Source organism: Amblyomma mixtum, chromosome 10 (genome assembly GCF_055824585.1).
Source record: "Amblyomma mixtum isolate Tamu chromosome 10, ASM5582458v1, whole genome shotgun sequence".
Lineage (NCBI taxonomy): Eukaryota > Metazoa > Arthropoda > Arachnida > Ixodida > Ixodidae > Amblyomma > Amblyomma mixtum.
This window is the reverse complement of record NC_143021.1, coordinates 66,350,723-66,365,996: the sequence shown is the minus strand read 5'-3', so window position 1 is coordinate 66,365,996 and position 15,274 is coordinate 66,350,723. Positions and strand designations below refer to the sequence as shown.

At 46.4% G+C, this 15,274-nt stretch overlaps 1 protein-coding gene across 2 annotated transcripts in view; it reads right to left on the bottom strand.

Moving 5' to 3' along the window:
• hyx (cell division cycle 73 hyrax) overlaps positions 1 to 15,274 on the bottom strand; it is a 106,927-nt gene that overhangs the window by 24,239 nt on the left and 67,414 nt on the right. For both annotated transcript variants that reach the window (XM_089562752.1, XM_089562753.1), the window contains 2 exons: positions 4,576 to 4,663; positions 615 to 752 (listed from right to left, as the gene is read on the bottom strand). In XM_089562752.1, the coding sequence (XP_089418878.1) occupies positions 615 to 752; positions 4,576 to 4,663 (226 nt within the window). The remainder of the gene's footprint in view (positions 1 to 614; positions 753 to 4,575; positions 4,664 to 15,274) is intronic.

Sequence of the window (15,274 nt, the reverse complement as noted above, 5' to 3'; positions counted from 1 at the left end):
CAAGGACAGTACGAATTCGAAAACATGCGAGCGCAATGTGCCGACTCGCGCAGAATTTCAGCGTCGCTAGAGGCTCCCTTTAAGCCTGAATTTCGTTTTGTTTGATCAAGTTTTCGATATCTCCTGCAGTCTGAATTAATGAGGTTCCACTGTACACATTATATGGCGGCTTGGGTGCTGGCGGCGAGTGCGAACGAGGTCCGAAAAATCGAGTGGTCAGTTGCGGTGCGTCCGAAATTTCAAGCGCTCTTACACATTGGCTCTATGGGCCACGTCGCGGTGCCGCGAAAAAGTCCGAATAATCAAGCATGTCCGAAAAATCAGGCGTCCGAATTTTCGGTCGTCGACTGTATTATATGGCCAATTTGCTTCATAGCACACAGAACAATTCCTTCCAGTTTTTCCAAGATTGCAATTTCTTCTCTCATTTGATAGTGCATTTTATGTGAGCACCATCAACAACAAAAAGTTAAATCATCGAAATTAGCTAATATAGCAGCAATCACCACTCACACGGCAAAAACCTTAAAAGCAATGAGCCATTTCCATGGGGCACATAGCTTTTAGGACAAGAGCTAGTGGTTCACATTCATGCCAGTGGTGATGTGGCTCACCAATCCTCGGCTGCCAGGGTGGAAGGGTTGTCAATGACACGATAGGAGACAGTGGCCCCTCGGTTCCGTCTCCGCTGGATCAGCACTGCATTCTCACGCTTGCAGCCCTGGCTCTTCTTCTCATCCGTGCTGATGAACCTAGTCAGGGGAGGCCACAGGTCAGCCCACTCTCACACTGTGCATCGTCGTCCATTTGTGGTGTGCAGCTCTATCAGAACTTAACTGGAGTCGCCAGCAGAGCCAACATCTACTTGGCTTAATGACATTAAAACCCTACCGCTATTTATTTTTTACTTTCCAAGCAGTGCTGAAAAAGTTTGTCTGATGTAAAGATGTGCTATACCATTGCGCTTGTCATTATTGGCCCAGAGTCCCGGCTGAGATGTCTTCAATTTTATTTTATGCCCATTAATTGCGAAATATGTCACACACTGTTTAGTTGAAGAGCACATACTTTGCACAACTCGCAAGCAAAGTAGTAGCACAAGTGTGCTGATATGTGGCTCTCCACTTTTCTTCATTCCTTGTTAAATCTGCTCCCCACGTTAAAGAACCCCAGGTGGTCGAAATTTCCGGAGCCCTCCACTACGGCGTCTCTCATAGCCTCAGTCGCTTTGGGACGTTGAACCCCAGAAAAATCAAACCAATCAAGTATTGTGCCCGGTGTGCACAAAGCCAGCACTAACCCCGCCTGATGTATGGCACTGGGTTTCGGATACATCGAATGCCCTCGGACACGGTGCTTGGTTGCAAAGAAGATGCACAGGCTAGAAGCCCGTGTGGGAGAATGTGCCTCACAGCAGTTATTTTCCTCGTGAACATACTACATGAGCATCAAAAATTTTTAGCACACAACGTGAAAATGATGTACACGTATGCAACAGCAAGCAGCAAAAAAGTCCTCCATGTGAGCCCTGCACTGTTCTATCTAGCACACACTTCAAGCTCACTGCGAGGTTACCCGCGTAAGCCTGTTTCACATGGATGCACAAATGCTTGGGATTTCTGCCACCACAACGCAAATGACTGTTTCGAGTGGACGCGGCAGGTCGAGTGGGTAGAACGACAAGGTTCCAATTTTTCACCTCGCCGTGGCAGAGGAGGAGCAGAGTGGCACACGCTAATGCATTTTCAACACTTGCTGTCCTTCCCAATGCCCCCACCGTACCCGCTTTAAAGAGCAAAATATGCGTTTTATTTCATAGCGGGCAATAAAAGATCTGATCCTGCCTCAGTCAACCCGCGCGAAGTGACACGATATCATTGTGCATCGAAGCATGTTCACCAGTACCACTAGATATCGCCCAAGCTGTACGCACCGATCCCGAATGCCTTCGAATTGAGATGAAATGTTAAATAGCAGAGAAAGCTTGCGGCCAATCCAGCGCCACTGCACGGCTCTTAGCCTAAAGTGGATGGGCAGATCGCGCCTCACATCCAAGTTTCACTGTCAGCCACGTTGTGAGATTTTCACAAATGGACTGTGCACAAGTAACCATTCACTCGGCCGAAAACTTTGGCGGCGTATAGCACGGAACCACGTCTACGCATTGCCACCTGGCCCGCACGGGCTTTGGCCACAAGCTGCTGCTTGCCAGCGCTAGATGATGCGATGTGCTGTTTACGCGGAAATCGCCACATGCGCACACGTTAATGATACCATTAAATTAAGTCTGTGTCATAACTAAACTCAACCTTCGATTGTTTGACTGACGCTAAGCCTAATCGGCCGGCCAGTCGTAATCACGCCAATGAAAGGTAGACTCTAGACATGCAGGCCTGAAAACGTTGATCGGCCTCCATCTCGACATGTGTGCTCCTGGCACTTTGTAAGCAAGAAAGAAAGAGGCACCGGCTCAAAAACGCCAACGCCAAGACTTTGCCGGACCGACGGTGGCTCATGCATATATGGCATATGAGGTATACACCATATGCCTCAATAACCAAGCCCCATAACTAAGGCCCCGATTTTCTGCAGCAAAAAACAAAAAACTTTGCGAAGTGAGAACAAAGAATCTGAGATATGCCTATGAAACCTCCTGCACGTTGACGCATGCAGCCCTTCGCACAGAAGTGGCCACATGCTTTGTCTCAATAGGCCAAGGTCGTTGAGAGTTGGCTTTTCCTTCCAGCTCATAAGCCAAGTGGGTGAGCTTGCTGTGGCTATCTAGAAGAACAGCGAAAAAAATTCATGCTACATTCGTAGTTTTGTTCCAAATATAACGTGAGGTACTTTCTGGAGGAGACTATTCAATAAAAAAAAAATCACATTGTGTTTGTGCAAATGTGGTAATACTGCTTTCGACAAGTGCCAGAATCGTGACTCATCCCTCAGGAGCGTGCGGGTCTGCTGCTGCAAGAACTGCAGCACTTGACGCACAAGCTTTCTTCAGCGGATGGGGAAGCCAGCGTGTCAAGGCACCAGCAGAACTTCATTCATTGCCAGATTATGTGTTCCAAGAGAAGTCAGGCGATTAAATTAATCACATTTCCATGACTTCATTCGTCCTGCCGCCGTCCACAAATGCAACATTATATATATAAAAAAAAAGAACCGTGTGCAGCTGCAACACACAATTCCGATAAAAATGCTAGAATCTGCAACTTTTCATGTAATTGCAGGAAACTAGGGGCACTATTCATAACTCTTATTGATGTTTCCAGTACCTAGGCATCACACAGTTGCTGAGCAATTTTTTGGGCTGGGGCCATGAAAACGTGCGAAAAATCAAATCTCCCAGTAAAAATAGCTTAATGTCAACTTCCAATATGATGGAGGAAGGGGATTTTGTGCACACTCTGATGCTTCACATGACTCGACACGCCCTGACCGCTCAAGCTAGGCGTTTGATGACTGCACGTGGTGGACGAACACGTGAGCTGGGGCAGAGTCCAGACACGAAAGCGAACCCACACTGCAGGAAGTGCGCTGCACTCGCTGCATGGAGGGCGCGAAACAAGTAGGCAAAAATGCTGATAAAAAAATAACCAACAAACGCCAGACATAAACAGCATTAGACTTCGCAATTAGGACTAAGCTGAAAACCAATCTCGAGACTGGCGGTGTATACGAAATTGTGTGCACTCTACTGTGGCTGGCATATAATGCAAGCCGTTTTGCCAGTTACCAAAGTGCCTGCGATAGAACAGTTGGAGATTCAGTACATACTGTCGCAGGTACCAGCTGTCCGCTTTGAAAAGCACCGACATTTTCTCCCACTCACCGTCTCCATGAAGCTGTATGCCTCCAATGCACTTGGATGTCGCATCATCACGCATTCGAGACGACAGAACTTGGCAAAGCCCCAAGAAATTGGACTACTATTCAAGTTTTAGGAGTGAACAACGTCCGAGAACAATACCAGCTCGCAAACACATGTGCACAATGTGCAAACCTACGAAGAATATCAGCCCCGCCATTTAAAAGGCAACCTTTTAGCTTGACTTCCGCTTTGACCAAGTTTTTGATTCCCCTTGAAGCATGAATTAACGAGGCTCCACTACACATTATATGGCGGCCTGGCTATTGGCGGCAGTGCTGCAGCGAGTGCGAATGAAGTCCAAAGAATTGAGCAATCACTTGAGATGTGTCCAAAATTTACACACTACCTCTATGGGCCATGTCACGGTGCCACTCAGGCTGTGAGGGACGCCGCAGTGAAAGGCTCCAGAAGTTTCGACCACCTGGGGTTCTTTAATGTGCACTGACATCGCACAGTACACGGGCCTCTAGAATTTCTCCTCCAAAGAAATTCGACCGCTGCGGCTGGGATCGAACCCCCATCTTTCCGGTCAGCAGTTGAGTGCCATAATCACTGAGCCACTGCGGCGTCTCATGTGTAACGAAAAAGTCAGAATAATCAAGTTCATCACGCTTGTTTATTTGAGCTGTCCGAATTTTCGGTCATTGAGTGCACTCCCTTATTTCGCATTTCTTAAGCTTTGGCCTCAGATATCTCACCTCAGGTCCTGCAGGATGTCCTTGGCATTGTACATGGTGATCAGCGAGGTGGTGGCTGCCGGGATGATGATGATGGGTGTCCGCGACACTGCACAAGTTTCAATAAATCAGGGTGTGCATGCCCCAAATAACCACCACTACTGATCGCATACACTCTCTGCCCTGAGCAACAGAGACGTAATGGGCACAAAAAACAAGGGAAGCAAGATAGCCTGAAATTCTAAGCCTGCCTACCTGAGCAGCTTAGGAAGCAAGAGTTTCACAGCCCAGGCATAAACCTCACGAGAGTGGCTGGTAGCAGCCCAAAATGAAAGTCATCACACCTTTTGTTGCTGAGGTGCAAGGACAGGGCACCTTTTCCGCTCTACTGTGGCAAAGACCTTAGCAGCAGCCACTTCTGCCAGCAAAGAACCAACAAAGGGGTAATTTCCAGCACCAATACAGAAAGTAATCAACAGATGAGCACCATGCCGTGCCTAAGTGCCATTGGTATAGCGAAAGGTCAATGTGGATAAAGCCATTCCATTTTTTTCTGCTCACTGACACGATAGCGAGCTATGTCCTTAACAGTCTTACCATGGTCCTTACCATGGTCTTTCTGGTTCTTAAAAAAAAAGAGCCCAACACATGCTCATTACTTGTCAGCTTTACAGTACTGTAGTCAGTTAAGTATACCACTTAATAGCAAGAAAGAGCAAATACTGGAAATTTGGAATAGTTTGCAAATAGTATTTACCATTAAAAACCTGTGAACATTCAGAAATTGTGCATTTCTTGTTCATCTGAACTCGTGGCGAAAAACTGCAATACTTCCAAATGGCAGCATCCTGCACTTGTCACAGGAGTTAACTTATTCGCCCTTCATGTCGGTGCGTACTGCACGAGATAATGCTAGGCCTTACACAAAATCAATGCGCGGTCACAAAATTCAGCTCAGCTCACCCCGCTATCCTCTGTAAGCTGCTGCATTGAAAAGGGTGTATGAGCCCTGCCACCTGTTCCGATCCATGCGCACTGAGAATGGCCACGGAGGCTCTAACAGCAAAAAATTTTTTGCATGCAAGGCCTGGCCCTACTACTAGTGTTTTTGCCACCAGCCACACCGCAAGACACACCCTCATATGTGTGAGAAGCATGAGATCGTGCATGTCAAGCTAGTGAGCACTAGCTGTATATTGTGGGGACGCGACTCGTCCCCTGTGCCCTTCCCCGCAGTGCACCCTCAACTGGTTCGCTTCCCCTCAATGCACCCTCCTTAGTTGTGTTACTTTAAAGGGTCAGTCTACTGAATTTTGTCGACCATATTTTCTTTGCGGCGACCGATAGCTCTTTACCAAATTACCGTTTAGCCAGCTGTGGTGCCAAGAAGTGCGGTAGAACATTTTAAAATAGAATTTATTGATGTGGGAACACATCTGTTTGAGATGGTAGTCTCATCTGGCAGCCATCTGGATTTCCGCGGAGCGGCAACAAACATGGCGGCGCCCGTCGAAGCCGGACCTCTCGCTTCGGACTGAATTCTCGTTGTTGCTGCCTTTTTCACTGCGTTCACTGGCCATAAATGGGGCGCTAGTCTTTCGCTTCGTCTCATCTCGCCTATAAAAAATCATTTAAGAGATAAATTTGCTTTATTTTAATAATTAGGGTGACGATTCTGCCGCTCCTAGGCTTAAGTGGAAAGTCGGTTTGTTAACAGCAACGGTTCCCGTCCTGACAACCAGATGGCGCCACTATAGGCTGAGTTTATTTTTGTGTCTTTGCTAGCATACGCTGAACTAAAAGTTGGAATGTGCCTGCGTTTTGCGAACATGTAACTATAAATATTCACGTGATTTACAGAAAAAGCGAGCGGTACGCGTTCTACAGTTTACGAGAACAAAACGTGCGTTTCTCTGACATTGGGGCATACAAATGGTACGTAGTATATTCACTTATGCTTCTACAAAAAAAGGCTACCACCTTATTGAACAAAATGAACGTTTGGGGTCGCCACCATGCATTTTTACGCGACTTTCAACGCCGAAATAAAATATAAATTCCTGCCTAAACCGGGAGCAGCTCCCCCGTTATTGATGTTATAGGGTGCCAACTACCAGAATATGCCATTATTTATACACTCATCTCGGTGAGCAGACTGACCCTTTAACTAACACGGGAGGATGCTCGCGTCGCAGCGACACAAGCGCCACAGATGGCGTTTGCTGCGTGCACGCGGGGGAGAGACGGGCCTCTTCTGCTCGGAACCAGGAAAGCGTGCGGACGTGTGCTTTCATCTGAAGCAGTACAACGCGCAATGTTGCAAGGCTGGTCGACGCAGGGTACCGCGTTCCACTTCTGGCGCATGTGCGGTACCCACATTGGCATCTTTTCACTTTCACATAACAAACTACGCAGGCGATAGCTTCCTCTGACAGTAGTACAAACATGCAATCGCTCGTTTGCAGTGTGATGACATGAAAGCATGCTGCGTGAATGAGGTCGGAGAAATTGCGGCATCCGATGAACACTGAACTCAGCAGGATGCGTGACCCAGGGCCGCACAAGTCTGGGGTTATAAATTCTGTCCGAAATTTCAGCATCGAAAAAATTTCATTTAGTTTTATATTTAACATCAGCAGTATGTACCGAATCGCATGGTAAGGACTTGAGGTAAGGCTTAGTGTACTTTGCCTTTCTGCCGACTAAACACTGACTGAGTAAAACACGTTTTTGGGCAAGTTGGTAACATTCTTCATTCATATTGCAGCGAAGAAGCACGAACACAAGTAGAAGGAACACGCAAAAACACGCAGCAGCGTTCGTCCGTGTTTTTTGCGTGTTCCTTCTACTTGTGTTCGTGCTTCTTCGCTGCAATATGAATAAAAAAAACACTGACTAACGCACATTTGAAAGAATTTATTTTGTTTAATTTTAATTTCAAAACTGCCTTAGTGAATTCTGCAAACTCAGTCTTTATGCATACGCTGTTCACAGCTCTAATGAATTGCCTTTTTTTTTTTAATACCACATTTCCAGTCCCAAACTATTTGCTTCGATTCAAACAATATAATTGTTCGCTTCATATTCACTCCAAACTGAAAACTCACTATGTGCTCATGCCTAGCTGACTGTCAAGATTTTCGATTATAATACAGTTTCATGCGGTCCCCTACAGTGTTGTCGGTAACACGTTACAAGTAACGGCGTTACCGGTAACGCACTACTTTTTTCGGTAACTTAGTAACATACTCGTTACCATTTCGGAACTGTAACGGGTAACATACTTACGTTAACATTTTTCGGTAACGTGAGGTGTCACGTTGCTAGTTACTTTTTATTCCAATTGTCCGCCTCCGCCTCTTTTTCAAAAAAAAAAAAACGCCGAAAATGATTTTGCACATAAAATCTACAGGTGTTCTCGACGACCCGTGTTGCGGCTCGCATGCATGCCAAAAAACACTTGCCCTTGACGACGCATTAAACTAAAAAAAAAGCACGAACACGCAGTCACACACTTGTCTCCATCCCCAAACCACTCACGCACACAACTCTCTAAAGAGTGGACGCATGCCGAGCCACCAAAGGACCATTTGCAGAAATCTGTAAGTCAGTTTCTGCGTAAGCTTGTTTTCCAACCAACTTGACAGTGAAAGCGCTCAAAAGGACAAGGACGACAGAAAAGGAAAGACATACGCTTTGTATGTCTTTGTATGTCTTTCCTTTTCTGTCGTCCTTGTCCTTTTGAGCGCTTTCACTGTCAAGATGGAAAACCAACTCGCCCACTCAATTCCATTTTTCCAACCAAAAGGTCGCTTTCACAGGCGACACTCTCGCATTCTTTGTGAAAGCAGTTCCCTCTTCTGAGCAAACTCAGGAATGTCGCCAGTTCACTTCAAGATGGCCCCAAGAGAGTCGTCGAAAGAGTACACTGGTACAGCAGAGAAAAGGGGATTGCAGTCAACCGGCTGTTTCTATCTGCAACTGCGGCTACGTTTCTGGTTATTGCGAGCGAAGCTGAACTTGAACACCTCAACGTAAACACTCGAATTTTTGCGATAATTATGCAGATTCAAGTAAAAAAAATTGTTTTGGTGCGCAAATTTATTTTTTCCGGAACTATGACATTTAAGCATTTCTTTATTGCTACATGATTTCCAAGTAATTTCATAAACAGAAGCACACCAGAATTCCTGTAAATTTGTTGAGCTCAGCTGTTTTCTTTGTGAAGGTGGAATTATATGAAGTATGAGCTTTATAAAATTGTTATTTTGAGTTCTCACAGCGAAGACACACTGATTAAAATTTATGGTCATAGAGTAACGGCAAAGTAACATGCGCTACTTTTTTTTTGGTAACGGTAACGCGTTACCTTTTTTGTAGGTAACGTAGGGCGGTAACGTGTTTTTTTTTTAGTGTAAAGAGTAACATATTTAGTTACTTCTTTTCGGTAACGCCTACAACACTGGTCCCCTAAGAGTCACATACTGCGTTTACTCATATAATGAACCAATCCCCCACTTTAATTGCCAAGAATTTATCTTTTTCTTCTTTTAAACCTCGCAGGAGAAACCCGCACCTCATCTTCAGGGCCAGCGTTCAGCATGTTCGCTTTATCTCGCTGCTATTGGCTGGAGCTGTCCCCTATCACAAAACTGTCGGATCGTGATACACTCAACACTTTTTGAAGTGACTGATGCTAAACACTAGCGACAAGAATTCGGGTGACGCGGGGACGTAATTTGTAAACCATCTGCTTTTGCTGACAATGGATGAATGGAGAGGCAGGTGGGCACATGATATTTCAACTCTTACAAAAAGGTCTGGCGAAAGTTTTTTTCCCCCCGTGTACCGTATTCACTCGAATCCAGGCCGGCCTTAATTATCAGCCGACACCCAAAAGTTGAGGCTAAAGAAAAAAAAAACTTTCCTGGAATGTAAGCCAGCAGCAACAGCACCCAATGGAATTTATTTCCACGAACCTGCTCCCGCTCACTCATCCCCATCCTCGCTGGCCTCCCTATCCACTCCAGACAGTGCACAATCCTCCATGCCTTCGAGTGCACTGGAAATGCTGCACTCTCTGTATGAGTGCACAACCAAGCTTTCCTCCGGCGTGTCATCCCAGACTGCAGCGATCTCCCTAGCTTCAACTCCGCCCTTGATAGGGTCTGCTGGAGTTAGCTCGGGTCCCGGGGAATGCCTCGCTCTCTTGCCAGCTCTGGCCTGCAGCAGTTCTGTGGTCACTGGAAGTGCCGCTGACCTCATGAACTCTGTCAGTATTGATTCCACTTCAGGCCCTCCTCGTTGTGGTGCAAGCAAAAAGTTCCATCCACAAATACGACCGCAAAAATCATCGAATCTAAGCCGACCTAAGAGCTTCCTATAATTTGCTGGCCTAGATTCGAATAAATATCGCAATGAACTCTCCCCCAAACTGATATAAGCTTTTCTGGAAAAAAAAGGGTGGGTTCATTATGCATGTAAATACAGTAATCAGGGCTCTACTGTACATCATTGCATCTTTTGTGCTTAACATGTTCATTGCAGCAGCCGCCTAATCCCTTTCCAGCTTCTTTAAGCCACCATGAGATGGCAACAGTGATCTTGCATGTGTGCTTTTCATATGCTCTTTGCAACCTACTCAGCTATATCGTGTGACTCGGTATTCGTGGCTGCACGTCTTTCATATACAACGTCATCTGCCAGTGACCAACAACACAGTGAACATGTTAACTCTTTCGTTACCACGCTACTATGCATCGATCACCGGTGATCGACGGGAGCGATTTCGATGCTAACGAGGATTTGCTTCCCTATCTAGATTGTTGTTTAGACACTATACTGTATGTTTCAAAAAATCCAGCAAGGTGGCAATTTTTGAAACGCACTTCAAGCTGAGATTCTAGCACAGGGCGCTTGTGGGACAGCATCAGCAGCAGAGATGGCATGTCTTTGGAAAAATCCTGCTTCACGCAATTCTGCTACATCTACAGCAGATTTTTTTTTGGTGCTTGAAGCAGCAGTGACCCTGACAATGATATTTCGTTGCATTTTGATTCTGACTAAGAAACTGCACAACCTCAGCACAAAGCTTGGACACCTGTCCGCCCGCAGGCTACATTTTCCTCTTTTTTTTTTCACTCACGGAGCCGGTTCACACATCACACAGGTGCCATGAGTGATATGTCTGACATCATATACGCAAGATTTACTTCTATTTGCTCAAAAAAGATTAGACTCAAGGCCCGGCAGAAATCGGGGTGCCGACCTCTCGGGCTTTCATAAGAAAGCTGTGGATGTCTTTATACTGGTCCTAAATCATCCAAAACTATAGATGTTTTTATAAATCTTGTCAAAATCGGCACAAAAGTTTTTCCGTCTAGTTTGCAGGTAGTTATATGAAAAGGGTAGTTATATGAAAAAGCAGAGTGGCAGTAATTACACGTTATCATCTATGCAAACAGACCTATCAAGGTGCTAAAGTTGATATTCATGTGTCTTTTCGACAAAGAGATATATTGGCGCTAACTTCAAGAAAACACAGAAGAATGAATACTTCTAACGACAACTTTAAAAAAAAAACACATTTTTGTATTTCTTAAACTTTGTCCACATATTCTCCTTTATATCTGATTTCACAATCAATAAAAATATGTTGCATAATTTTGTTTCTCTAGTAGTTACAACCCCTCCCTCCAATGAGACCCTTGGGCAAGGACTGGCATATTAAGTATATCTGACGCCTTGCCTGCTGTCTATAGAATGCAGGAACGATTGGATCTCGCTTTCTTCAAAAAGATCTGGAGTAGCGAAAAGGTGTGTCGGCAGCACTGAGGGCATCAATATCGAGATGATATGGGCTCCACAGCGGCCATGAGAGCGGGGCTGCTATGCAGATGCTCGCGCACCCCAGATGCTCGTTCTACGAGGCAACGCTTTGAGAGTCCGTTTTCGCATCCTTAGGCAGGCACATGGGGAAACCGGCAGGGACTGGTCCTTTGTCCCCAGACATGGTCGCTGTGGATGGGGCAATGCAAGCTCACCTGCCATTACCACGCTACTATGTGCCGAAGAGCCACCAGAAACGAGGTCTTTTATGCTCAAAGGTCAGCGCGAAGTTTTTGGTTGACGATGGCCGCACTGTGGCATGGCCCAGCACGATGATCCAAGCGACAGACTCTCGGGTCCTCGGTCCATTATGGCACATCTTGGGAGCAGTCTTCATCACGTTGACAGAGGGTGCACCAGCAAAGCTGTGCTGGCTGATTCCAGAGGAGACTTGCTGTCGCCGCCGCCGCAGATGAGCGAGAGGCGTGCTTGCGTTTTGCTCTTACTGCGTGCGCTGCTCACGTGCCTCTCATGGGGACAAAGTATAGCTCCGACCAAGCGTTTTGTGCAGATTACCTTTCCAAGCACAAGACGCTCATTCCGAAGAAGCGAAATTTTCGCCGCGTTACCGACTTAGGCCACATTCTCAAAGCCGGTTTTTCCCTTGCTCCGTCGCGCCCGCATCTGACAGAGGGACCAGTCTTTTGACCGTTCCCCCACCCCCCCCCCCCCCCCAAATCGGGCGGTCAGTGCCACCAGGTCCTGCTCTACGTTTCCGTCGAGCGGTGACGACAGAGCCCCACCTCACGGAGAGCGCGCCAGTCACAGTCACAGCGCGAGCTCGCTTCACGTGACCCACCGCTTGCTTGGTGGGACCAAGAGATGGCGCTGGCGAGCGTCGCGGCTTCAGCGGCGATGCGCAGGTGCGTGAGTGCGCGGGCACGAATAAAGCAGCGAGGGAGCAGCAAGCGCCCACCCTAAATGGTTTGCCGGTGTCCGGCGCCTCTTTCGATTAGAACACCACTCCGTTCCGTTGCGGCCGCGGTTTCCGCCTCCGTCGCCGCAGCGCCGTACAGGAGACCGGCTGTGAGAATTAGGCCTTAGACACCAACGCTTTGAAGCAACTTCTAATATCCGAAAGACCTGTGAAAATCAATCAGATGGACTACTTGTGACATCCATGATTTCGCTACATCGGCAATGAAATATCTTTATGGAAAGATCAGTTTTGTGATGACATTTTTATGCTCCCTGAAGAAGAATTCGGTGTCATCAACCGGAGCATTGCGACCACAGATGTGTCCCCGCTGAAACCGCCAGGTGCAGTGAGAAATCGGGACAGGCCTGCTTACATCAAAAGAAAACAAAGTGAGGTGCAGAAGGCGTTCACTGCCAGGCCTACAGCCAAAATGATGCACCGGGAAGTTCAGCCAAAGATAGGTGCTCTTATTCCCGAAGCATCGATATATTTGATCACGGCGTGTGGTACAGATCGGATCCTTTCCCTAGGCATAAGGTGAGCTCTGAGTGCACATCTGCGGCGCAAGAGTACTACACGAAGGTCAAGTTGGAATGCTCCAGACAAGGTCCTAACAAAACAGATGTGCTCTCGGTTATGATAGATGGAGAAAAAGCCTTCATAGCAAAGCGTTTCATGACAAGATCATTTAGAGAGGCATTCTGCATACACAGTGATGATCATCCTGATTCAGGCATTGGCCTATCAAAATTTTAACCTTGAGACCTCGATGGGTAAAATGTTATCCCCAGCATGATATGCGTGTGTGTCATTTGTGCCAACTATAAACTTTGTGTCGCTGCTCTTGAGAATGGCACTGGCCACAGAAACGATGCTGATGACAATCACCCAGCATTCATTTGCACTCAGTCACCAAAGCAGTGCCTTTCAGGCGAATGCAATCAGTGTCTAAAAGGCAGGTCTCTGACACTGGGGGTGCACCATAGGGGTACTACAGTCAAGCCCACTTATAGCAATATTCAAAGGCCATGGAAATACCATTGTTATAACCAATAATTGTTATAACAGGGTTGTGCTGAAAAAAAGAAAAGATGACAAACTTCAGAGCATTTACTGACAGTAGATACCCGGAGGGGTTTGATTGTCCTAATACCTGTAAAAGGTCATTAATTCGAACTTCAGGGAACCGGAACAATGTTCACCGTTCACCGATGACCAAAGCACCGCCATCACTGCACCACCGGGAGCTTCGCACACCTCCACATCACAGGAATCAAGCCGGCTTTCCGGAAGTGATTCTTATCAGATATTCAAGAAGCATGCAGAACTAAGGGTGCGGCGACAGCTGACGTGAGAAAAACCGCGCTGGCTGCACGCACGCGCACTGCACTGACTGATTGGGGGTATGCATGGCGTGCGTAGCCAATGCAGCAATGCAGCAGCTCTCCTGACGCGATGACGCCTGCCCCTGGGACATGGGAAATTTGTGAAGCGAGGACCGTGGGGAAGTTAGCGAAGAACAGCGGAAGATGGGACAACATACACGCTGCCAGTGCCAGCCGTAGCTCAGAGTGTAAAAACAAAGAAAAATGCTTCTTCACATTTTTTTTCTGCGAGCGGCGCACCCCTCAGAAACGTTAATAATAGACTGGTCCGCCAAGGCTCCCTACCATGCTCCCTACTTTCTTCTCTGCATGGGCCTTTTGAACAGGGGAACGCATTCACGGGTTCTTTTGCTTTCGTGGCATTGCTGCGCCAGCTCAGTCCATTGGTCGGCCCCACACGCGCACGCTTTTGTGTTGTAAGCATGGTTTTGTTGGTGTGGTTGTAGCATTTCCTTGGTTTTTTTTTTCTATAATGGTTGACACTCAATTACCAGATTTAATTGTTATAACCAATAATGTGCCCTGACTGCATTGCTATAAGCAGTTTATTTTACCATAGAACACATGGCAAAGCTGATGGTGCCACGACTGACCATTGTTATATCCAATATATTGTTATAACCAGTATTGTTATAAGTGGGCTCGACTGTATATCAAATCACCCTCTCAAGCGGTTTTTCCTTTATAGGATAAACCGGGCACTGAATAAGTGAGGAAATCTGGGAACATGAACGAAACATTGAACAAAATAAAGAGGGCCAAAATTTAACAAAAGAACATCAAAACTTGCCCTTCATGCTTTTGTGAGCAATGCTTTGCTGGCATGCGATTTCTTGCCAGAAGTAAGAATACAATAGCCAGGGAACTGATTGAAGCATTCTACATCAGAATGGAAGTTACCTCGTGCATCAGTGAAAATCATATATAATATTGTATAAGGCTGAGAAAAACTTCTCTCGCACCTGATCCAAAATAAGAGTCAGGACAACCTTAGACCAATTAACCAAATGATCAGGCAGGCTTTCATAAAGGCTACTCGACAATGGACCATATTCACACTATCAATCTGGTGACACAAAAATGCTCAGAATATAACCAACCACTATATAGCCTTCATAGATTACGAGAAAGCATTTTACTCACTAAAAACCTCAGCTGTCATGCAGGCATTACGGAATCGGATGTGCCTTTAGTAAAGATGCTAGAAGATATCTATAAAAACTGGACAGCTACCATACTCATCCATAAGGTCAGCAATAAAATTCAGGGAGGGAAGCACGATCGCACCAGTGCTTTCCACCACCTGTTTACAGGGGGTATTCCGGGGCCTGAATTGGGAACAGTTGGGGATAAGAGTTAATGGGGAACACCTGAGTAACCTGCCTTCCTAAGTCACTCAGAGGACAAACTGTTGATGAGCATGATCTATGAGTTAGACAGGCAGAGCACAACGATGGGCCTAAGAATTAACATGCAGAAAACTAAAGTACTGCTCAGCAGTCTTGCTTGCAAGGGAACAGCAGTTTAC